This window comes from Triticum dicoccoides, chromosome 1B (genome assembly GCF_002162155.2).
Source record: "Triticum dicoccoides isolate Atlit2015 ecotype Zavitan chromosome 1B, WEW_v2.0, whole genome shotgun sequence".
NCBI classification, from domain to species: domain Eukaryota; kingdom Viridiplantae; phylum Streptophyta; class Magnoliopsida; order Poales; family Poaceae; genus Triticum; species Triticum dicoccoides.
The window spans coordinates 125,174,651-125,200,628 of NC_041381.1; the positions used below are offsets into that span (position 1 = coordinate 125,174,651).

Genomic DNA, 25,978 nt, shown 5'->3' on the forward strand with positions numbered 1-25,978 from the left:
ACTGAACGCACTAGTGATATGTCTCCAATGTATCTATAATTTTTTATTGTTCCATGCTATTATATTACCCCTTTTGGATGTTTATGGGCTTTATTTTACACATTTATATCATTTTTGGGACTAACCTACTAACCGGAGGCCCGGCCCATATTGTTGTTTTATTGCATGTTTCAGTATTTCGAAGAAAAGGAATATCAAACGGAGTCCAAACGGAATTAAACCTTTGGCATCATGATTTTTTGGAAGAATAGCATCCACGAGGCTTGGATATCAAGTCAGAAGACCCTCGAGGAGCCCAGGAGATAGGGGGACACCCCCCCCCCTACAGGGCGCGGCCCCTGTCTCATGGACCCCTCGAGCACCTCCCGACCGACTTCTTTCGCCTATATATACCTACGTACCCTAAAACCATCAGAAATCAAGATAGATCGGGAGTTCCGCCGCCGCAAGCCTCTATAGCCACCAAAAACCTCTCGGGAGCCCGTTCCGGCACCCTGCCGGAGGGGGAATCCATCACCGGTGGCCATCTTCATCATCCCGGCGCTCTCCATGACGAGGAGGGAGTAGTTCACCCTCGGGGCTGAGGGTATGTACCAGTAGCTATGTGTTTGCTCTCTCTCTCTCTCTCTCTCTCGTGTTCTCTCTATGGCACGATCTTGATGTATCACGAGCTTTGATATTATACTTGGATCTTATGATGTTTCTCCCCCTCTACTCTCTTGTGATGAATTGAGTTTCCCTCTTGAAGTTATCTTATCGGATTGAGTCTTTTATTTGAGAACACTTGATGTATGTCTTGCCGTGTTTATCTGTGGTGACAATGGGATATCACGTGCCTCTTGATGTATGTTTTCGTGACCAACTTGCGGGTTCCTCCCATGAACCTATGCATAGGGGTTGGCACACGTTCTTGACTCTCCGGTAGAAACTTTGGGGCACTCTTTGAAGTACTTTGTGTTGGTTGGATGAATCTGAGATTGTGTGATGCATATCGTATAATCATGCCCACGGATACTTGAAGTAACAATGGAGTATCTAGGTGACATTAGGGTTTTGGTTGATTTGTGTCTTAAGGTGTTATTCTAGTACGAACTCTTTTATAGATTGATCCGAAAGAATGGCTTTGAGGTGTTTTCGTACCCTACCATAATCTCTACGTTTGTTCTCCACTATTAGTGGCTTTGGAGTGACTCTTTGTTGCCTGTTGAGGGCTTGTTATATAATCTATCTATGTTATTATTGTTGAGAGAACTTGCACTAGTGAAAGTATGAACCCTAGGCCTTGTTTCCTATCATTGCAATACCGTTTACGCTCATTTTTACCTTTAGTTACCTTGCTGTTTTTATATTTTCAGATTACAAATACCTTTATCTACTATCCATATTGCACTTGTATCACCATCTCTTCGCCGAACCAGTGCACCTATACAATTTACCATTGTGTTGGGTGTGTTGGGGACACAAGAGACTCTTTGTTATTTGGTTGCAGGGTTGTTTGAGAGAGACCATCTTCATCCTACGCCTCCACGGATTGATAAACCTTAGTTCATCCACTTGAGGGAAATTTGCTACTGTCCTACAAACCTGTGCACTTGCAGGCCCGACAACGTCTACAAGAAGAAGGTTGTGTAGTAGACATGAAGCTCTTTTCTGGCGCCGTTGCTGGGGAGGTGAGTGCTTGAAGGTATATCTTTAGATCTTGCAATCGAGTCTTTTTGTTTCTTGTTTTATCACTAGTTTAGTTTATAAAAGAAAACTACAAAAAATGGAGTTAAGTTTGTCTCATACGCTTCGTCTTTTTAATATCTTTCGTGAGTATGATGGAAAGGAAAATTGTGCTCAAGTGCTAGAAGAAGAATGCTCTAAAATGCTTGGTACTGAATCTTTGAATAATGAGCATGATTGCAATGTTGTTAGTATGAACTCATTGAATATCCTTAGTACTAATGATGATTGCTCTATTCATGATGAAAATATATCTTATGAGCATGTCAACTTTTGTGGAGTGCATGTTTGCATAAACACACCGAATAGAGAAGATATATATTGCAAGAGGCATAAATATTTAGAAACTAAGAAGTTTCAAGAAAGGCTAGATAAGAGTGAGAAGAATTTAAGATATATTTCCCGTTGTGAATTTTGCAATAAACAAGATCATTTACATCTCCAATGCAAATTGTTTCATGATCGGATCGTGTCCAAAAATTGTGATGATTTGATCTCCCTTTCTCATTACAATGAACTTAGGTTGCTTTTGGGTTGTGAAGAGTTGAAATGTTTAACTAAGCCTATTCCAAAATTTAATCTTATGCATTTTCTTGATATTGATCTAGAAAGGATTTATTTGTTTTGTGCGGAGAATTGCATTGAAAATCCTTATATTGCCAATTACCTAAAGAAAAGAAAGCAAATAGAAGATGATGAAACAAGGAGAATTTCATTGAAAATCCTTATATTGCCAATTACCTAATGAAAGGGAAGAGACTTCCCAATATCCTCCTATTATTTCTCATGATGAATCGGGTAACGAGGAGGAGCTTTCTATTCAACCAATCTCATCAATAAGGAGCTCAAAGAGGAAGGTTGAACCCACACATAATATGAAGAAGAAAAAGAAAAGAAGGAGCAACAAAGGTAGAAAGGTATCCCTCCCAAATGATGTTGCTCCTACTACTCATTGTGATGATGATAATTGCTATACTATTGGTGCTATCAATATTTTTAATGATGGAGTGATTATGCTTGTGATATGAAAGGGCCCAAGCTTGGGGAAGCTATGTTTGATGAGGATGAAATATTTGAGAATATATTTGCTGGAATTAATGTTTGTCACAAGCTTGGGGATGCTATGTTTAATGAAGATGATATTTTTAGCGTCCCAAGTTTTGATATGCAAAGTTGTTATGATGATAGCATGCCTCCTACTTATGATGATTATATTGATGAAAGTGGGTTTGGAAGAGTGTCAACTTTAGGAAGTAGTGATCCCACTATTTTGGGGGATATTGAATCTTATTGTGATGAATATGAAAGAGGATTTGGAAGAGTGTCAACTTTATTTAGTGATTCCACTATCTTGGGAGAGGTTTCAATCGATTATGATGAGAACGAAGTTGCTACTTATGATGATTATTGTGATGAAACTTATGCTATAAAAAGTAGTGATGATTATATTTACATCTTGTCATGATTATGATTACCCTTTTTCTGAACATTACTCTTTTAATGTGGAAACAATTTTTAGTGTTCAAGCCTCTTATGATACTCCCACTATTCCGAATGAGAAGAATTTTGTTTATGTGGAGAGTAGTAAAAATTATATGCTTGTAGATCATGAAAATAATGCTTTAGGTGTTGGTTATATTGTTGAATTCATTCATGATGCTACTGAAAATTATTATGAGGGAGGAATATATGCTCGTAGGAATTGCATTTATATCAAGTTTCGTCTCTATGTGTTGAAAATCTTGAAGCTATGCTTGTTTTACCTTCCCATGCTAGTTGATTATTGTTCTCATAAGTTGTTTGCTCACAAATTCCCCATGCATAGGAAGTGGGTTAGACTTAAATGTGCTAGTCATATGCTTCATGATGCTCCCGTTATGTTTCAATTCTTATCTTTTATGTGAGCATCATTGTCATCATCATGCCTAGCTAGAAAGGCATTAAAGAAAAGCGCTTGTTGGGAGACAACCCAATATTTACCTTCACTGTTTTTGTGTGTCCACATGATTATGCTACTGTAGTAATCATGTTTTATAGCTTTTGTTTCAATAGAGTGCCAAGTAAGACCGTTAGGACAGCTTACGGTGATAGTTGTGTTGATCCTGCTAAAAATCAGAAACTTTTACACCCACACAGTCGTCTTCTCTTTATAATTGTACCACTAACTTTCTCTCGTGCATGCATGCACACACACTACCAGTCGGCATTATCCATCGCACACATGCAATCTTTTTCTTCAGGTCGGTCTCCCATGAAGGCACACACCCACACACATCTCCCTCTCCATCATATCAGGCATTCTTTATCTCTCACGTGTGCATGCGCAACGATCGATGTTCCTCTATGTATGTGTGTATATAGCTAGGTCTTTCATAGTTTTCCACACAAAACGATCAATAGATATATCCAGTGAGGTCTCACCCTCTTTCCCACGTCCACATCGATCAATCTATACCTCTCTATATAGGATTAACATATATAGCTAATACACTCACATTAATTATATATCCAACGCCCCCCTCTCATCATCCATGCCTTCCGCTTCATCTCTCAGACGCGCGCACAATGGCGAAGACAGGGGGCAGTAAGGGCCCTGCCCCCCCCTAACATCACTATATATCGAGGCTAATATGAATGTGATCATTAGACAATTGCTGCTAAAAATGGTTTAAGTTCATGAATTGACCCTCCTCGTAAAGGATTACCAATGCTTGGCCCCCTAGCTCATTTATTTTTCATGGCTCCGCCACTGCGTGCAACAGCGCACGTTCTCACCCCCTCTCTCTAAATATCGATCTCGCACTTGTGCATTCCTTCATAGTCTCCCTCCACTCGGCCCCTCGCACCATCTTCTAGCCCCCCACCGGATTTTGCCACATGTACAATCTAGCAGACTCCATGGTTGAACTTAAGCATAATGCACAAACCTCAAAACAACAATGGTTCTCTTTTGTTCTAGAGTCTTCCGTATCATAATTGCCCAAACTTTTTTTCTAGTTGAATTACCATTATTTGTTTTTACTTTATTCTTTACAACGCACAATTTCATGAATCATAAAATATATTAAGGGCTTCTTTGATTCAAAGGATTCTCAAAGGAATTTAGGAGGATTCTAATCATTAGGAATTTTTCCTATCCTGGTTGTTTGATTCGTAGGATTGTAAACCATAGGAATTTTTCCATATGATTCATTTACACTAGATTTCATAGGAAACATCCCATCCACTCAAACCTCTGGTGCTTTCTTCGCCCAATAATTTTAATATATTCCAAAACTGACTTTCTCAAGTTTCAAGACTTTTGGAGTTGTGCAGAATAGGTCTCTAATATTTGCTCCTTTTCCATCCCAGAATTCCAGCTGTCGGCATTCTCCCTCTTCATGTAAACCTTGCAAAATAAGAGAGAAAAGGCATAAGTATTGTGACATAATGTGTAGTAACAGCCCATAATGCAATAAATGTTGATATAAAAGCATGATGCAAAATGGACATATCACTTACGAACATGGATGAAGATGAAGATGATGATGGCCCACGAAACTTGAACCAGCATGATGGTGACAAGAAGACAAAGGAGAAGATCAAGAGGGAACACGAAGCATCGAGCTTGTGGGACAAGATAGATGCCATGGTGCAATCAAATGAGTTGATGTTAGCGAAGACATTGGAGAAAAAGAAAGAGTTGGCCGAGAAGAAGGCACGGGAGAAGAAAGAGAAGTAGCAATTGATCAAGGACGAGGGGTTGCGCAAGGCGGCCATTGAGGAGAGAACAACCTCTGTCGTGGAGACCAAAGCCATGGCCAAGCTTCTTGCCGAAGAGAACAAGATCATGACATTGAACCGCGATGACATGGACGACATCACCAAAGAATGTCATGATATGGCAAGGAGAGACATCTTGACAAGGGTGATGCTAGCGGCGGCCGGTGCGTGTTTTGGTGCCGGTGATGTTTACCCATCAGGAGTTGGAACCAGTGCCGCAGATGCATTCAGTGCGCCCGGCGATGCTTTTGATGCCGGAGTTGGAACATGTGCCCATGATGGATTCGGGGGCAGCGATGGCACCGATGGCGGTGGTGCGGAGTGAAGATCATAATGACGGGTGAAAAGTGACCAAGATGACGATGAACGTGGTCGTCGCTTTTGCATGAAGTCCTTTTGCGTTTGTTTGTCGTACAAAACTATGCTTTTATTTGCGCGCGAACTATGTTTTATTCTTCCAATTTGAAGTCAACTGCCGGAATCGTTGTCAAATTCGCTTATCGGGGGTTTTGCGAATATGCTCTTTTACGGGTCAGCTACGCGGGGTCTGCTCGGCCGTAGCCCGTGTCGGCCCGCGAATTCGTTTTTCGGCGAACTGTAAACAACTTCTGTGGGTCGGCATTATACATGGTCTTCTAGAGATGCTCTTACTACAATATAGCTCGGTGCGAGAGGTCGCTGGTTCCATTCACCACGGCCCGCTTTTTTGTGTTTTAAGAAACTGAAAAAATAGGTAGATGGCCCGACGAGCGCGGAGGGCGGTGTGCGCCCGTTTGGAAAATGCATACTAACGGGTGCCTGAAGCACCAAATAGGAAATGCCAGATTGGTCACCCTCCATGGGACTCGATACGTGCTAAATAGGCCCAACTCCTATTTGGCGCCTGCTGCGCCGGTTACAGGGAAGCAACTAGGTGAGGAGTACTCGTTGCACGACACCTCCAAGGGTCATTTTGGGTGGGCTGAGGGCTACTTGGCGCGCTCTCATCCATGGCCACATCTCGCGTGCTGGGCACTCCCTCAAGATTTCATTTTTATATTTTTCTATATGAGTTTTCGGGTTTCAGATGCTTCTTTTTTTCCTTTTTTGCCCGTGTTTTCTCTAGGTTTTTTGCGTGAAAAACACTTTTTCTTTTTCCCCTTCGCAGGAGGCACAAATTTCTTTTCGTGGAGGTATAGATTTGCTCGTGCGAGAGGCACAATTTTTACTCTTTCCTTTTGCTTCCGCGAGAGGCATAGATTTAATTCTCGTGGAGGCATAGATTTACTTCTACGAGAGGCACAAATATGCCTCTCGGAAAGGAAAAAAATTGTTTTTTCGCTTCCGCAAGAGGCATAGTTTTCTACGTGTGGAGGCACAGATTTACTTCCGTGAGAGGCACACACTTGTGCCTCTCGGAAAAGGAAAATAATATTATTTTTTCATGAGAGGCACATATTTATTTTTTGTGGAGGCACAAATTTGCTTCTGTAAGAGGCACAACTATACCTCTCAGAAAAGAAAAAAATACATTTTTGTAATTTTCCCCTAGGGGCACAACTTTACTTCTCGTGGAAGCACATATTTCCTTACGCGAGAGGCGCAAGTGTGCTTCTCCAGAAAAGGAAAAAAATGTGAAAAAAGGTGCTTCTGGTTCTTTTTTTTTTCTTCACGTAAGCAAGTTGATCGAAACCTATCGACATGAGATCTAATTTTGAAGATCTCGACGCGAGAATTTCAACGGTGAAATTTTTTGGGATTTAGATGCACAGTTTAAGAGATAAATTGTTTTGAATAAATGAATTTAGGGAAAAAAACAAAAACTCCTAGGTTGCAACAAGTGGCACACATGCAGTGTGCCAGTTGTCGCAACATAGGGAGGTGAGAGTGACCTTTGCAAAGAGTACTTCTTAATTAATGGTTTTTGATAATAAACTTTGACAAATTGTGAATTTGTTTTCTTTGCCACGACTTCCCCGAATGTCATCCCGTGCTGAAATTTGACAAGCATACAAAATATTTGTCAAAGTTTACCACAAAAAATATTCATAATTTTTTACCTTTTTTGTCATTTTTACTGTTTATCAAGGTGTATTTGAGCTCAAGGTCAGAATAGGACTTTTTGTACGACCAACGAAATATTTTGCATAACTTTGCAAACCAAAAGGGCAATTACATTAATGAACCACATTTCACCAAATCAGAGAATGGTTGTTGCTAGCCCATCCCTGATCTCATCCATGTCAGCGTTGTTAACCTCTCTACCTCTTTTTTTTTGCGACGAACCTCTCTAGTCTATGTATCTGATGCATGAACAACAAATTTCTTGTATATGATATCTTTCTTCTTTGTATGGTGCGAGGTATCCCTTTTTGTTAGGATATACGTAGCCAGCATCCGAAAGGTAGTGCTTGTCCGAAAAGGACAAAGTGAACAATCCATATAAGTTGTATATAGAAACAATGAATTATAAAAATGAAAATGCTCCTACCCTTTGGGTGGATGTGGGAAGGTGGCCAAACACACATTAATCAACATGTTTCCCAAGATGAAAAAAAAGAAAACTGACCCAGCTTGCCAGTACTCGGTTGGCAGAGTATACCACATCGTCAGCCGCCGTCGACGTCCTGGTCCTGGTCACCGCCGCGACGGCCATACATGATCTTTATCCTACCATCTCCTTCCTCAACGCAGACTAACAAAAAAAAGGGCAAGATTCTCGGACGTCACGATGCCGGCCCCCACAAGTGGCTGCTATGGTTATTCCAACGAATCCATTGTTTATGTCAATTACCAAGTCATTGTTCGACACATCCGTCGTCGGGTAGGTCTCCCTTTCAGTTAAAAAAATACTTAACAAGCAATTAACTATGCCGTACAGGTCACTGTGGAGAGCAAACCCAGCTACGGTAAGCCTCGGTTGATATGCCTCAGTTACATGGAGTGAGTAATTCAAATGCTCCAACCACCCGGCGGCTATACGAACATACGTGCCGTGATAGCAAACCGTCTGCCAATGCGTGAACGAGTGAGCAGGCTTCAGAGAAACGAACGTGAGAAAGAAGATAACAAAAAATAGAACGTGGACTAGCCTCTGCTCTTGTGGTAGGAACAAGAGCGTGCTCGCCTCAAAGTATTCGAGCTAGCCGCCCATGCTACCAACGCGGAGCCTAATCAGCTTATGGTGTAGTGCATATCCGCTCCATGTACAGTGCCCCCGCATGGGCATGGCCGCATCATTTCCGGATCATGTGATGGACCGGCGCGCCCAAGTGCATGAGTGCTGAGTGGGACAGTGTGCCCACTCTCCGTTAAATCATCTTCTTATTTCGCCGCCCCCACCCACCCCCCACAAGCTCGGAGGCTCGCTCGCTCGTTCCTCAGCCGTTGGCCGTCTCCACGAGTCCATCCGCACCCGCGGACGGCAGGCAAACAACCGTATAGGGGGCGAGGTTCTCCGCCATGGCGACGGCGTTCAAGGCGTTCTTGAACAGCCCCGTCGGCCCCAAGACCACGCACTTCTGGGGACCCGTCAGCAACTGGGGCTTCATCCTCGCGGTACGCGCTCCACGATTCTCTCTGTCTCTCTGTACCTGGTTTATCTCTTTTTTTTTAAAGAAAAGGTGTACCTGGTTTATCTATCTAGCTTTCCCAAATTAACCTGTGCTGTTGGTTGATCGCAACCACTAGAGTGCTGCGAATTCCTAGTGATGGTTTGGCACCGGTTACAGTTTATGATCATCTATATACGGGGAATTTCTCTCTTACTCTCCATTTCTAATTAATTGTAGTTCTAGCTTTACCTCAAACTTCTATATGTTTGATTGAATCTAAGAATACATTAACATATACTCCCCGCTCCTAAAATAAGTGTCTTAACTTTGTACTAGCTCTAGTACAAATTTGTACTAAACTCAAAACACTTATTTTGGGATGGAGGGAGTACAACACCAATCGTCCCAAATGAGTGGCAGAGAGGTTGTGGAAACGGGTAAGGAGACCAAGAAAAGACAGATGTTTTAGTTTTTTATTTGCATGATAATATTCTCTTCGGTGAGCCTATCATTCCTCGAATCTATTAGAGCATGACTAATGAATAAAGTTATCGTGTCATCTGTAGCCAACCTAATACCTCATAGCGACTCACAACAATTTCACGATTTAAGGCCTCCTTTGATTTACAAAAACTTTGTAGGAATTCTAAAGGATATAAATTTTGTAAAAAGAATTTGTTCGGAGCCCTTTGATTTGTAGGAATTGATTCCTATTCTTATATAGGATAGGAAGCAATCCTTCACACTTTAAAGGAAAAAAAACATTAACTGAGGCTCAATGGAAAATTTCATATCGTATCCATGAAACGGCATCTCTTTCCTTATACGAAATGAGATACATTGCCATCTCACTTTTTATGATTTTCCTATTCCTAGGAACCAAAGGAGGCCTAATTATATTCTTAAATATTATTTGAACCCATGAATTCCAGTCGATTTATATGCATCAGTGTTGTATGCCCATTACTAACAAGAATAATTCATTAATTTGTTAATTACTATCGTTACAAAAATATTGTTGGATTTTGAAGCCTAATCTATTTATAGGAAGTTAGTGAAATAGTTGAAATGGATAAACTTTTCAAGTTGGCATCTCATTAAATTCTTTAACATTGTAACTCAATAATCCTTCGGTTGCTATTTCATCTCCAGGGTATGGCTGACATGAACAAGCCACCTGAATTGATATCCGGCCATATGACTGCAGGTTATTTGTCTGACAAGTCATAGATTCTAGATATAGTTTGGTGATCAATACATCTTCAATTATCTTTAATGACTACTATTGTGTTGTGCAGTCATGTGTGTGTATTCTGGCCTATTTATGAGGTTCGCATGGGTCGTACGGCCCCGAAACTATTTTCTTATGGCAACCCATGCCTCCAACGAAAGCGTTCAGCTCTACCAGTTATCTCGCTATGCTAGGGCTCAAGGGTAAGGCTTCTTATGTGAACTTTTATTGCCATATTACTACTACTATATTACCACAATATCCACACAAAAAATCACCAGATTAAACATGGTTATCATTTTCTTGTTTGTTGCGTACTTGTCAAATGCTAACATGTCATTTAATTAATGCAACAATAGAGTGATAATATAGATGTTTGGGCTTGGATTTTGCAGTTACCTAGAGAAGAAAGAGCCTGAGGCCCAACAGTAACTATGGCCCAACGAACACTGTAGACACTATTTATGTAAGCAGAATTGGTTTCGGGCAATTTGTAATGCATGTAATCGTACCTTTATGCATTAGTTACACTGTCGGAATACACCAAAATGGAAACCCATATGATACAGAACGAGATCCTTTGACATAGGATGAATTAGAAGGACGTCAATGTGCATCCTCTGTCCATGCCACATCCGACAACTCTAGGCATCAGATTATAGATACTTTGCATCTATCAGACTAGCTGGAGGCCGTCCGATAAGGTGCATGAAGGTCGTCTGATCTACTAATCAAACCCACGCGAGATTTGTTGAGTTAGTTTGTTAGTTGATTGTTTTACAATTTATTCCTCCTTCCACCAGACTATCCTGAAAATATACAGCCCATACAGGCACCCTTTGTGTTTTTTCGAACGAGGCTGTTTATAACATTATGACAAATGTTACATCATTTGGCAAGAGAAGGATGAGCTCCCGAGGAGACTTATCAAGGAAACTGTTACAAGAAGGGCCTTTAGCCAACTTAGCTAATTCATGTGTAAAAGGGAATTTGCACGCCGGTTGATAGCAATCACCAAAAAATGCAGACGCAAGATGTAATGATCGGCCTCCCTCGTTTATTGTATTGGTAACCTGCAGATTGTCCAAGTTCGGTATGATCTTGTTGAAACCAATTGTTTGTGCAAGAGGAAGTCTATACCGCAGAGCTATAACTTCAACAAAAATAAACATCAGGGCACATATCAATTCTCCAATTACTTGCATTAAAAATACTGGTACAATGAAGTGCTATACAAACGTTTTTAACCCTTTTCCGCGACGGCGTTTTGAACCGTCGCCAAGTGAGTGTGTGCGATAGGGGGCCCTTCCCACACGATCCAGAAACCGTCGGGGATAGAAAGCCATGGTGCAGAGGCCTTGCCAAATGTAATCGTATGCGATGCAGCACACACTAAATTCTTTCACACGTGTGGGATCGGTGATTATACGTTTCTAATGATGCAGTGAAACTAAACGGTGTGTTGTAATTGTTGGAATACGGCCACTCCTCTCGTCTCAGGTGGCTGACCGCACGACCGATTCCTCAGGCTCTCCAACAGCCACCTGCTCTACGTGCGTAGTTATCCCTAGAGTGCGTAGTTATCCCTAGAGTTTAGGCACTATCGGCTCTTGCCGTTGCACCCCACGATCCACTACTCTCTCTCTCTCATTGTAATCTGTTTATATGTACTCCTCGAAAAAATGAATACAAGCAGTGTGTGTGTTGCATAACTCAACTTGGCATCAGACGCCGAGTCCCTCCGATCTTTCTCTCCCCCAAAGCTTCCGCTATGCATCGTCTCCTCCGCCGCACCCGCTCGACGGACTTCGACGCGCCGGCGTCCGCTCCGATCGCCGCCGCACCCGCCGCGGTCGCCTCCTCCCAGGGCGCGAACAACGCGCCCGCTGCCGCGGTCACCCCCGCCCCGGCTGCACCTCCGTCCCGCCGCGCCCACCTCGGCGATCTGGGCAAGGCGCTTGTACCCGAGGGTGCTGCGGCCGCTTCCTCCTCCTCCTCGGCGCCCCACGCTGCGGCCACTACACCAATCGGGGGCATCCTCTGCACCGCAGGTAGCGTCCCTGCCCCGCGCCTCGCACTGGGCGGCCCGGGCAGGGCCATCGTTCCTCACCTCGGCCCCGGCGGCTCCGACGCCGGCCCTTCCTCGTCTGCCGGCCTCCCGCCCTCCATCGCGCATTACTTCACCACCAAGCTCCAACTTGAATCCGGTAACTACTCCCGCTGGCGTCAACTGTTCTACATCATTGCATGCAAGTACGAGGTTCAGCACCACCTTGACGCCGCCACCGAGCCGCTCGGCCAGAGCGCCGTGTGGCGCAATGATGACCTTTCCATGGTGCTTTGGATGCAAATCGTCGTCGCCGAGGACCTCATGGATGTCGTGGCGTCCCCCGACAGCTCTGCCCATGACATATGGACGCAGCTCCACGTCCTCTTCATGGACAACCAGTCGGGGCGTGCTGTCGTCCTCGGCGCCGAGTTCCGGAACTTCGTCCAGGGAGACCTCTCCATCGCTGAGTACTGTCGGCGTCTCAAATCCCTCGCTGACGCACTCGAGGACGTGGGCGAACGCGTCACCGACCAGTCGCTCACCTTGCAGCTCATCCGCGGCATCAACCGGCGCTTCCAGGTCATGGCAACTCTTCTTCCCATGCAGTCGCCGTTTCCTACCTTTGTGCAGGCGCGCTCCCGCCTGCTCATGGAGGAGATCTCGAACGAGCGCACCCGCCTCGACGGGCGTCCCGAGGCCACTGCCACTGCCCTCACCATTGGGCAGGGGTCTAGTTCCTCCTCCGACTGCGGCTCCATTGACCAGGGCAAAGGCCCCGCTACTGATGCGCCCGCTGGTGACCGTGGCTCCGCTGAATGGGACAGGCCTGCGCGTGGACGTGGGCGCGGTGCCCAGCCCTCTGGCGGGTCCTCGTCCGGGCGTGGCACTCCATCTTCAACATCCGTCGCGCTGCCACCAGCCAGCTTCTTCGCCCCGTACGGCGCGCTCATCCCCGGGCTGCCTCCGCCTTGGGCCACTCGGGCTGCGCCCAGTGCCGCGGGTGTCCTAGGGCCTCGTCCTCCGCCTGCGCATCAGGCCTACCCCGTGGCCGCGGACACTCCATCCGGTGGGCCGACCTGGGAGCAGTACAACCAGCTATACGCGGCGCTCCAGAACCTCTCCGTTCACCAGCAGGCCGGCGGCGCCTCCGACTGGATCCTCGACACGGGCGCCACGTCGCACGTTGCAGGTACGGCGAGCACTCTCACCTCGTATCATTCCCCTTCTGTGCGTCATTCCTCTGGTATTCTCGTCGGCAATGGATCCAACCTCCCTGTTACTGTTGTTGGCTCCACCTCTCTCTCAAATTTTTCTTAAGGACGTGCTCGTTTCACCTGCTATTATCTGCAATTTAATTTTCGTTCCTCGCTTTACTCAAGATAATTTCTGTTCTATTGAATTTGATCCCCTCGGTTTTTCCGTGAAGGACCTAGCAACGGGGAGAACAATCATGAGGTCCAATAGCCACGGGGATCTCTATCCCTTCTTCTCCAACTCCGGCGTCCAAGCAGCGCTTTCCGTCGTCAGCAATGGCCTATGGCATCTTCATTTAGGCCATGCCAGCAATAAAACCGTTTCCATCTTAGCTAGTGATTTCCTTCCCAACTGTAATAAGGACTTGCCTACTACTGCCGTATGCGCATCATGTAAAATAGGCAAGCAGCCGCGACTGCCGTTTCCTCATTCTGTATAAAAAACAAGTGCTCCTTTCCAATTAGTTCACTACTGATTTATGGACCTCGCCAGTTCCTAGCTTTTCTGGTTTTCAGTATTACCTTGTGATTCTTGACGACTACTCACACTACTCATGGACGTTTCCGTTGCGCAACAAATCGAACACTGCCGACACGGTTCACCGTTTCTTCGCCTATGTCCTTACGCAATTTCACGTAGTCATCCAATGCATGTAGTGTGACAACGGCGGTGAATTCCTCACCTCCTCCTTGTGTGCTCTCTTCTCTAGCCACGGCTCCTCCTTCCGTCTCTCGTGTCCTCACACCTCGCCACAAAAAAAACGGGAAGGCGGAGCGACTCATACGAACCACCAACGACATCCTTCGTGTGCTTCTCATCCACGCGCACCTCCCGCCCCCGTTTTGGGTCGAAGCTCTCCACACCTCTACTTACATCCTCAACCAGCGTCCCTCCTCGGCCATCAACTACTCCACTCCTCAGTTCCTCCTGCTCGGTCACCATCCAACGTATAATCACATGCGTGTCTTTGGATGCTTATGCTTTCCCAACAACATTACCACCAGCCCACACAAACTTGCCCCACGGTCTACCCGCTGTGTCTTCCTCGGCTACCCGCTCGAGCACAAAGGCTATCGGTGTCTGGACCTGACCACCTGCAAAATAATCATCAGTCGTCATGTTACGTTCGACAAAACCAGTTTTCCCTATCTTCCTACCGCCTCCCCATGGCCTCCCCCTCCTTCTGTTGCCACAGAAAATCCTGGCGTCCTTATCCACCCCAAGCCGCGTACCTCGTATCGGTCCCATCCGGTGTCTTCCGCGGGATCCGCGCCAGCCACAACTCCCGTGATCCCTCTCGCTGGCCAACCACCAACCCCCCTGCCAGCCAATCACCGCCGCATGCGTCACCCACACCGGCGGATCACACGCCCCCGCCCACACCATGTGCGCCACGCCCCTGGGCCCACGCAACCCGTCCCACCAGCCCGCCCACGCCGCAACCTGACCCCGTCCCCGGGTCCCACCGCGCGTCTCCTTCCACGTCCCATCCACCAGATTCCCCTGATGGTTCCCATGCACCCATCCCACGCGCGCCACCTGTCCCGCCGCTTCCACCTCGTGCCATCCCCATCACGCCTCCTGCGAACAACCATCGCATGCAGACTCGTGGTAAATCTGGCTTTGCACAACCAAAAATACTGTTGGAAATATGCCCTAGAGGCAATAATAAAATGATTATTATTATATTTCCTTGTTCATGATAGTTGCCTATTATTCATGCTATAATTGTGTTATCCGGAAATCATAATACATGTGCGAATACATAGACCATAACATGTCCCTAGTGAGCCTCTAGTTGACTAGCTCGTTGATCAACAAATAGTCATGGTTTCCTGAGTATGGACATTGGATGTCATTGATAACGAGATCACATCATTAGGAGAATGATGTGATGGACAAGACCCAATCCTAAGCATAGCACAAGATCGTGTAGTTCGTTTGCTAGAGCTTTTCCAATGTCAAGTATCATTTCCTTAGACCATGAGATCGTGTAACTCCCGGATGTCGTAGGAGTGCTTTGGGTGTACCAAACGTCACAACGTAACTGGGTGACTATAAAGGTGTACTACAGGTATCCCCGAAAGTATCTGTTGGGTTGACACGGATCAAGACTGGGATTTGTCACTCCGTATGACGGAGAGGTATCCGTGGGCCCACTCGGTAATGCATCATCATAGTGAGCTCAATGTGACCAAGTGTTTGGTCACGGGATCATGCATTACGGTACGAGTAAAGTGACTTGCCGGTAACGAGATTGAACGAGGTATTGGGATACCACGATCGAATCTCGGGCAAGTAACGTACCGATTGACAAAGGGAATTGTATACGGGATTACTTGAATCCTCGACATCGTGGTTCATTCGATGAGATCATCATGGAACATGTGGGAGCCAACATGGGTATCCAGATCCCGCTATTGGTTATTGGCCGGAGAGCTGTCTCGGTCATGTCTGCGTGATTCCCGAACCCGTAGGGTCTACACACTTAAGGTTCGGTGACGTTAGGGTTGTAGAGATATTAGTATGTGGTAACCCGAAAGTTATTAGGAGTCCCGGATGAGATCCCGGACATCATGAGGAGTTCCGGAATGGTCCGGAGGTGAAGAATTGTATATAGGAAGTCTAGTTTCGGCCACCGGGAAAGTTTCGGGGGTCACCGGTATTGTACCGGGACCACCGGAAGGGTCCCGGGGGTCCACTGGGTGGGGCCACCTATCCCGGAGGGCCCCATGGGCTGAAGTGGGAGGGGAACCAGCCCCCGATGGGCTGGTGCGCCCCTCTTGGGCCTCCCCTGCGCCTAGGGTTGGAAACCCTAGGGGTGGGGGGCGCCCCACTTGACTTGGGGGGCAAGTTCCCCCCCTTGGCCGCCGCCCCCCTTGAGATGGGATGTCTAGGGGCCGGCGCCCCCCCAAGGCCCCTATATAAAGAGGGGGAGGGAGGGTTGCGCACCCCTGCTCCTGGCGCCTCCCTCTCCCCTCGTGACACCTCTCCCTCTCGGTGAGCTTGGCGAAGCCCTGCCGAGATCGCCGCTACTTCCACCAGCACGCCGTCGTGCTGCTGGATCTCCATCAACCTCTCCCTCCCCCTTGCTGGAACAAGAAGGAGGAGACGTCTTCCTCAACCGTATGTGTGTTGAATGCGGAGGTGCCGTCCGTTCGGCGCTAGGATCTTCGGTGATTTGGATCACGACGAGTACGACTCCCTCAACCCCGTTCTCTTGAACGCTTTCGCGCGTGATTTACAAGGGTATGTTGATGCACTCCTCTCTCTCGTTGCTAGATGACTCCATAGATTGATCTTGGTGAAGCGTAGAATTTTTTTATTTTCTGCAACGTTCCCCAACAAATACTTCACGCCGTTGCCCCCGCTATCAGTCCGATTCCCTCCTCGTATCGTGTCGCGCTTAAGGATCCAAACTGGCATGCCGCCATGCTAGAGGAATATAACGCACTGATTCAGAATGACACTTGGTGTTTAGTGTCTCGTCCTGCAGGTGCGAACGTCGTCACGGGCAAGTGGATCTTCTGCCACAAATTTCATCCAGATGGCACACTCGCTTGGTACAAGGCGCAGTGGGTGCTTCGGGGTTTCACACAGCAGGCTGGCGTGGACTACGCTGAGACGTTCAGCCCCGTCGTGAAGCCGGCCACCATCCGGACGGTTCTGAGCCTCGCCGCCGGCCGATCGTGGCCGATTCACCAGTTGGACGTCAAGAACGCATTCCTCCATGGTCATCTCACCGAGACGGTGTACAGTCACCAGCCGTCTGGGTTCGTCGACGCCGCCTCGCCATCGCATGTGTGCCCGCTGAACCGTTCTCTATACGGTCTCAAGCAGGCGCCGCGCGCGTGGTTCACGTGCTTCACCGCCTACCTGCGGACCCTGGGCTTCGTCGCGTCCCGGTCGGACTCGTCCCTCTTCGTGCTTAGGCGAGGTGACTAGCTAGCCTACCTGCTATTGTACGTCAACGACATCATCCTCACCGCTAGCTCCACCGCCGTGCTCAACTCCGTCATCGCGGCTCTTCATCGCGAGTTCGCGATGACCGATCTGGGTGCACTGCACCACTTCCTCGGCATCAACGTCACCACGACTGCGCGCGGATTGTTCCTCTCCCAGGAGCAGTATGCCCTGGAGATCCTCGACCGTGCTGGCATGCTTAATTGCAAGCCCATCTCTACACCGGTCGACACGTTGGCCAAGCTCTCCATCGACACCGGGCCTCTCTTCCACGACCTGTCTCTCTACCGGAGTTTGGCTAGCGCTCTGCAGTACATCACTTTGACGCGCTTGGATCTCTCCTACGCCGTTCAGCAGTGCTGCATGTTTATGCACACGCCGTGTGACTGCCACTTCCAGCTGGTGAAGTGCATCCTTCGGTACCTGCCCGGCACGACGCACCTCGGGCTTCAGATCTACCGCGACACTGCCACCGACCTCATGGCTTACTCCGACGCCGACTGGGCTGGCTGCCCCGACACGTGCAAGTCCACCTCGGGCTACTGTGTCTTCCTCGGCCCCAACCTGCTCAGCTGGTCGTCGAAGCGCCAGAACACCGTCTCCCGATCCAGTGTCGAGGCGGAGTACCGGGTGGTCGCCAACGTCGTCGCTGAGTCAGTTTGGCTCCGCGAGCTTCTCGGCGAGCTCCATCAGCCTCCATCGCGCGCCACGGTGGTCTACTGTGACAACATCAACACCGTCTACATGTCGAGCAACCCGGTGCAGCACCAACGCACGAAGCACATTGAGATTGATCTCCACTTCGTGCGGGAGCGCGTTGCTCTCGGTGAGATGCGAGTCCTACATGTGCCCACGAGCTCGCAATTCGCCAACATCTTCACCAAGGGGCTACCGACGGGCGTCTTCCTCGATTTCCGGTCTCTCAATGTTGGTGAACCCCACGTTGTGACTGCGGGGGGGGGGGGGTGTTGGAATACGGCCACTCCTCAAGTCTCAGGTGGCTGACCGCACGACCAATTCCTCAGGCTCTCCAACAGCCACATGCTCTACGTGCGTAGTTATCCCTAAAGTTTAGGCACTATCGGCTCTTGCTGTTGCACCCCACGATCCACTGCTCTCTCTCTCTCATTGTAATCTGTCTATATGTACTCCTCGAAGAAATGAATACAAGCAGTGTGTGTGTTGCATAACTCAACTGTAATGAACCGTTTGGGAAAGAGTATGTAAGGCATACGGGCCAACATATGAACTATGTGTGATATGTGCCCCATCGCACACGACTTTTCTGTGGAACTCGTCTGACATGCAAGACTCCATTGCACGCGTTTCCGAATAATTACAGTGTGTGATAATGTTCTATCACAAACGATTCAGGAGCCCCTTCGCACACATACAAGTGGTACAGACCATTTGTGACTTGTTGTGTATCACCGACGATTGCGGTAAGAGTGACGTGTGCTTTTCATTTGGGATCACACACGTTTCCTGAAAAAATTATGATTGAGATTGTATTTTACATTGGACACAGTTTACTCCGAGCTCTCGTGTGCGATATTGTGGTATCACAAACGGTTTCGGAGCCCCTACGCACACGTAGTAGTGCTGCAAATCATCTGTGATCTGTTGTGTATCACCAACGGTTCCACTACGATTGACGTATGCTTTCCGATGTGGATCGCACATACTCATTTAGTTGAACCGTGTGCGGAGCAATTGCCAGGTTAAAGCAAAAAATATCCCATTTGAATCGGCATGCAAAAGGCAAATTCACCACAATATGCAATTGAACAAATAATGTCCACAGAAAGAACATTCATCGGATTTCGCAACAATTCCAATTGAACAAATGGTAGCTAAATTCCAATAATTTGTCGACATATATATGCATTACATAATTAATTATATTGTATGAAATACGAAGACCTCATTAGATAGAAAACAATGGATCCATGCGTATATATTTAGCAGCTAATTCTTACTCAATGTTTCAGGAGAAGACATGCTGAAATCTTCATTATCACCTTCCGCGCGACAAGTGTCGCGCACGGAGCACCCCCATAAAGTCTAAGAAGCGCTACGCGCGTCACACTTGTCGCGCGTGGAGCGCTCCCCAACTACCTGTTGCGGGGAGCGCTCCTCAACTAGTGATTTCGCAGAAAAGGGCTAGTTTTGTCAATTTACACTCATGATGCAGCTTCTGTATTTGTAGCTCAGGCTGTTGGTTCCGGATAGTAGGCCTAGGTGCCAGCCCAAGATAATGTATAGGAAGGGCCTTGGCATGAAAGGGCCCATAAACCCCGCTCGTTACCGGGCTGATTCACAAACCGACTCGAATTCAACCACCCGTCAGTAGTGGGGCAACACGATTAGAATTCAACCCCGGTCGATATATATAGAAGTCCATATTTCACCCCCAAATGTAGTGTGATGGACGAATACCCCCCGAACTCCAATTTGGTATGATTTTGACTCTCAAATCTTCAAACCCGGGTAAATGTCCCCCTTGAGAGGTTTTGGTGCTGATTTTAGGCGTTTTCCCGTTAAAGAGTGCTGACATGGCATGGTTGGGTTGTGTCGCTTGACCCTGGTCGCCAAGTTGAATCTGCTGGTCGTTTCGCCTCCTTGGGCCGCTTCTCGCCAGCCGCTGTCGGCGCCGACACAACTCATGATCAGGGCGAGTAATTCCTGATCCGATTGAAGCCATGGATGGAGGTACGTGATGCGAACCTAGTGCCCCACATTTTTTGTCCTGCCTCCTCTGTTTTGTAGGGCTATCAAGGCGCGCAATATAGGGTTTTCTCGTTGAGCCTTTCTTCCATGCCATGTTCTCGTTCATTGGGCGGAGAGGACGCCCGTAAGTGGCGCCATGATGTGTGTTTGTTTCATTAAGGGATGCCTTGACGAGTGTGTTAGCGACGCCATGAGCTGTTGGATATACTCCATGTACATGTGATTAGTTTGATGGATCATGCAGATGTGATGTATATTAGAGAGCAAATCATGTTTCTTTTACTGTATGACTAGTTTCTATATTTCTGTGGCTGAGTAGAAGTACTACTCGCGGGCGGGGCTGCTTTTACAGGGATGAGAACAGAGTTTCAGACTTCGGATGGCCCCTATGTTTGAACTGAAATGGTCCGCTGATGATGACTCGATGATGTGTGAATTCTGTCCTAAAGATGGTGCATTCGTTGTCGCTTAGTCACATGATGTTCTGCTTATGTTAGCATTGTCCATCTTGATGGAAATGGATACTGGTATCGTGTTAAGCTGAGGACTTGATATTCAGGTCAGGTCTTGACTACATTCAGAAACACTGAGCCGTGAAAACAGAGCACAAGTTGGTTATATTCATATTTCCCTCCCAAGCAATCTGAAATTTAGCAGAAGAAACAGACATTAAATTTTGATTTCTTTCAACACTTTGCCTGGATTTTATTTCAGTTAACTCATACGTTGTCTGAATGATGCTAGGCTTCAGCCTGATCGGTGCCTAACGTCCTGATTTTACCGTATTTTGTGCTCACACGAACTCTGCTACTATATCTACGAAAACAGTGACCCAAGGACATGGCAGCGACGGCGGTGTGCCTGTGCAGCACATGGAGGTGGGTCGTGTCAAGGGCGCCTATAGTGGTGCTCGGGGCTCTTTGCCAGTAGCCACCGACCATGACCGTCTAGTGCGGTGCTCTCACGGGCAAGACTCACTGGGCGGCCGGCGACGAGATCCAATGGACGCGCACGCATCCCCGTCGCCATTCGCTGATGGAGCGACTGTGCTGGTCCGTTGCAGCTAAGGAATGGAGCGACTGGTCCGATGGAACCAAAAACAAGCTGTCGATGCCATGTTAAAAGTGCCAATGACTACTCATCTTCTAAAACAAGCTAAAATCCGTAAAACCAACAGCAAAACCACTTAGCGGGGCATTTATCCGGTTTTGAAGATTTTAGGATTAAAATCATACCAAATTAGAGTTCGGGGGTATTTGTCCATTATGCCACATTTAGGGGTGAAATATGAACTTCTTTCTATATAAAAAGGGATTTCTGTCAATTTGCCACAAGTTTCTTTGGACTCTGATAATTTGCCACTGGTTAGATTGTAATTGTCCGTTGCCACTCTTTACATGAAACTTTGATATTTTTGCCTCTGTCTATGGGTGCCACAAAAAATGTCCAAAATACCCCCGTCCCTGGATTGACCACGAACCGGAGAAGAGATCTCGTTCCCCTTCCTCTCGCCCACAGGAACTCAATAGACGGCGGTGGCGGCGGCTTGCACTCGTTACTCCTCGACGACGACGGCGGCTGCATCTCGGCCAGGAAGGTGAGCCCCTCACTCCCTCCACTGTCCCGCCGGCCATTGAGTGCGCGGGAGGACCGCTGCTGCTTGAGCGCTGCCGCCGTTGATGCTTGGGCGCTGCTGCCGTTGATGCTGCGAGCTGCGTGCTGCTTCTTGAGCGTTGTGGCACGCACCGACTTAGCAGCAAGAGGCAACAGCAGCGGCAAGTGGAGGCGCTGAACAGCAGGGCGCGACATCGGCAGCAGGGGGCGTGGGCGGCACCAGCAGGGAACAGCAGCGGTGGCACACCGGTCAATTGGGGAACTAGTGTTCATCCCCTCCCCACGATTTCAATTGGGGAATCAGGGTGGACAGTGCACACTGGTCAAACTAGTAGAAGGGGCATTTGGTCCACTGTTTTGTCCATAGATCATTTACGACATTTGCAAAGATTGTTTTTGTGTTACAAAGTGGCAAACTATCAAAAGTGCAAAGTAAAAACTGGCACCAGATCAATTACAATGTAATTGGTGGCAAAATATCAAAGTCCAAAGTAAATGGTGGCAAATAATCAAATGCCCCCTAAGATTATTATCCTTACTTTGTTGTGCAGGAGGCATGTTTGTTTCTCCTTCTCTACGTTTTTGATGGTTTGATCAAGACCTGGGGATTCTGTTGTAATGGCCGGGTGCTCCTTGACAACACTGGGAGGCCAGTATCGTGGGGGATGGACCCAATCCAGCGGCAAGCTCTCCCCACGAAACATATCAATCAGGATATCAAAGAGGTAGCTTTGTTCTTTGGTTTTTGTGATATTACTAATATGGACCATCTAGAGTTGTTGGGTTATATACTTATATTTCATTTGGGCTATTCCATATTTGTAGGAACTACATTCATAAAATTCCCCTTCCATGTATGTCCAAATTCAATTTAGCGAAAGAGTGGAAAAGCTGCGCATTTACCTCTTATAATTTTCATGGAAGGGGTTACAAGCTGGAGACTCAAGTTGGATGTTATTTCTTTCAGTCAATGATGGGTTCAGAGAGTGTGATCTCACCAAATCTAATGTTGCTTTCTGATGAAGCACTTCTGACTATCAGCGTAGTTCTTGCGTATTTGGCTGGGGTTGCACCCTCTCGACCTACAATACCCCGCACCCAAAATCCCAGCGCCAATCAACATCTTACAGCATCAATCTCCTCTGATTCTGGTAGGTAAGAGTAGCTGCTTTAATGTCGCTTTTAGGTGTCAAAACATTTTTTTACAGGAAAAATTATGACTGCTAATGCAGTTTTCTCTGGCAATTGTTAGGAATGGAAAACGTTTGCTTGACAAGAGTACAGCTTCTGACCCCAATGATACATGGAATGAAGTGAGGGCTAAGCTTTCTGAAGCCTTAGAAGCAAATGGTCAAGATGCCAGTTCTGATAGCAGAGACAAAGAACTAAAAAATGATAGGAAAAACTATCCTTTGAGTATGCTTGCAATTCATGGAGGTCCCAAGTTGCGGCTTCTTCTGATCACATTTCAACTTCTTGAAATGGAGGCAAGAAATGCACTATAATTTATTTTTCATAAATATTTTGTGTATATATTAGTGTATTGAAGATTGCCCATGCATACTTCTCCGAGTTTAGATAAGCTAGTAGGCAGTAGCTGAGCTGTTATGTACCAAAATGGTCCCTCTCTCTTCCTGTATGTTTTTGTTGGTTAAGTAGCATCATAGTCCACGTTGTATCGGTGTTTTCCAAATATTCGTTGACTAGTTGAATAAAATCATTATGGTTGAACACCAGAATTTCTGGAGTAAAGTGCAGTTGATTTTGAAGATATCCTTTATGTTGAAGTAGCATTTGACCCAATTATTGTCAATGTTATAGTATGTTTTAAATTCATATACATGCTATAACGTGGTCTGATCTCATGCAGGCAAGAAATATTTCCGGAAGTTTTGAACTTCTAGATGGGATCAGGTGGTCGGAAGTGTCAGTTATGTTGATAGATAGCTTGATTGAACCAGCATTTATGAAATGGATCGAAGAAGAGCAAGCCCTGGAAAATGGCAAGATCGATGAAGTATATCATCAGTTTGAACTGCCCTCCATTTCTCCATATTGGCTAACCTCCGATTATCTTATTTTTATTCCTTTTCTGTTCCAGAAGCTTATGATGGTGATTAGCAGAAAAATAAACGAAGACAATGGGATCTTGAAGAGATTCAACAGATTAGGGAAAGTTGAGCTCTATTTGGACCTGCTCTTTTTTGTAAGATTTGGTTCTGCAAGGTACTATCCGTTTGCCCTTCTTGATGCTTAGACTCGTTCTGTTCAATTTCTAATCATTTTCAATTTAATGCCATATGTAAGAATGTAATAGACCTCCGTAAGGTCCATAGTTACATCTTTATTCTCTGTTTCGTGGTGGCAGGTCTGACAGCTATTTTGATACTAAATTTCTGGCTGAAAATGGAGCAAGGATTTTGGAGGACCTGGTAATTTTCTTGGCTGATGTGATTGCTAGTATTTATCTAGAGATCATGTCAGTTGATGGTGACATGCCTACTGAGGTTGTTGGCTCCAGCTTAGCTCTATGTTCTCTGTCGACAAGAGAACTTCAAAAGCGGCGTAATGAGGTAATGTTTGTGGGCTGTATAAGCTGATGTTGTTCTTTATTACTCTGTTGAGTATATATATTAGTATTGTCATCTTTTGACCTGATAAGCTTTTTTTACTGCCAAGCAAATATATTTGTGTGAGTATTTAAGGACACACATGAATAGTCTAATTCTGGATTATCCATTATTCCATTTGCCCTTGTCCTTAATTCTCCTGTTATCATTTTCTTGGAAAAATTCTTATGTTTTGATGTGTCCTATTCAGTAATTTGATACTGTGAAGTCCTAATATTCCAACTTTAATGCACTTTTAGGTTTTCATAATTGCATGCTAATCTATTTTATCTCTTCGAAGGTGGCAATTAACGGGTGGCTGCACCAGTATTTCGAGTCAGTTGTTTCCATGTACGAGGACAGGTTTGAGTTATATGTTCTATGCAGAAGATCATGCAAGAACACAGCAGATAATCGGCCTGATAAAACTAATTGGTTGACTAATGCATTTCGAAAGCCTTCGACATCTACTCGCCTGGATTATGTTTGCATAAGCCCATTTTCTCTTCCAGTTAGAAGGACAAAGGAGCTAAGAGCTCTGACTGGGTGGTATCGTCCGCCTCTTGTCTGCTCTTTGTTTCATGAAAAAAATCATTAACGTATTTTTTGTGCGGCTTGGATTAAGATTTTAAAAAAAAAGTGTAACATTCTTCTCCGTCATCTGCTGCAGGAGGTATTACTACAGCCTTTTCTTGGAGTTGTCGGATATTGCAATGCCTTTTGCACGGGCAGTCGTGGCTAGAGTCAGCGCTGCGGTGTCCTACTTCTGGGTGTCCATGATAGGGAGATCTTTGGGGCTCATTTTTTCTGGTATAAGGCAATCGCTGGGCTGGAAATGAAGTAGTGATTCTTCAGCTTTCATTTTGACAATATCTCTATTCAGTCTTGTCAACTGTTACTCTCAAAGATGATTGTCTTGTGCTCTTTGTTGTAGTGTTTCATTACGGGTTATGTATAAGGAGATTATTTAATTTGTTGCCTTCCTAATCTTACCAACTCAAAGACATTGCTACTTACTGTATTTTTCAAAAGAGATGAATACACCGGCAGTCACTCCAGTTGAGTCGAAAGAACTTTTAGTCTAGACAACAAAACAAAAGCACATGGGCTGCCTTTGAAAGAGAGAATGTGACGTCAGGATAGTTAAACTACAGTAATTCCCTGCTAATGATGCCACGTCGTCATGATTGCTGTTATTAAACTCACGTTGATTCAAACCCCGTTCAAATTCAAAATCAAAATCAAGTCAAACTCAAAAATTTTCAAATGTCTAAAATAAAATGTTCATCTTGCGGCAAATTTTCATTTGTTAATATTGGTGGTGAGCCAACATTTTTACTAAGTGCTTAAATGCCCTAGTGTAATTAAAACCGTGGCCTAAATAGTAAGTTAATTGCTTTTTAATTCATTAAAAGGAAAAGGAGAGAAGCCCCCGTGCCCCCTCTGGGCCTTGGCCACCCGGACCAGCAGGCCCAACTAGTCCAGCCCACTCCCTCCCCGGTCGTGT

General features: G+C 46.2%; 2 protein-coding genes across 3 annotated transcripts; both read left to right on the top strand.

Moving 5' to 3' along the window:
- The first annotated feature begins 8,793 nt into the window (after positions 1–8,793).
- On the top strand, positions 8,794–11,339 carry LOC119322906 (mitochondrial pyruvate carrier 1-like). Its single transcript, XM_037596446.1, has 4 exons — positions 8,794–9,024; positions 10,173–10,227; positions 10,319–10,454; positions 10,647–11,339. Exons 1-4 carry the CDS (start codon positions 8,929–8,931, stop codon positions 10,681–10,683), a joined length of 324 nt encoding a protein of 107 aa, XP_037452343.1. The 5' UTR covers positions 8,794–8,928; the 3' UTR covers positions 10,684–11,339.
- Positions 11,340–21,692: 10,353 nt separating this feature from the next.
- Positions 21,693–25,485, top strand: LOC119322915. 2 transcript variants are annotated; one of them, XM_037596452.1, is made up of 9 exons: positions 21,693–21,845; positions 22,414–22,587; positions 22,688–23,017; positions 23,115–23,349; positions 23,733–23,879; positions 23,964–24,088; positions 24,231–24,435; positions 24,773–25,020; positions 25,142–25,485. In XM_037596452.1, the coding sequence occupies exons 2-9, from the start codon at positions 22,481–22,483 to the stop codon at positions 25,308–25,310; spliced, it is 1,566 nt and encodes a 521-aa protein (XP_037452349.1). In that variant the 5' UTR covers positions 21,693–21,845; positions 22,414–22,480; the 3' UTR covers positions 25,311–25,485. The 2 variants fall into 2 exon arrangements, with proteins under 2 accessions (XP_037452349.1, XP_037452353.1); XM_037596456.1 differs by having other exon boundaries at positions 22,787–23,017.
- The last annotated feature ends 493 nt before the right edge of the window (positions 25,486–25,978 follow it).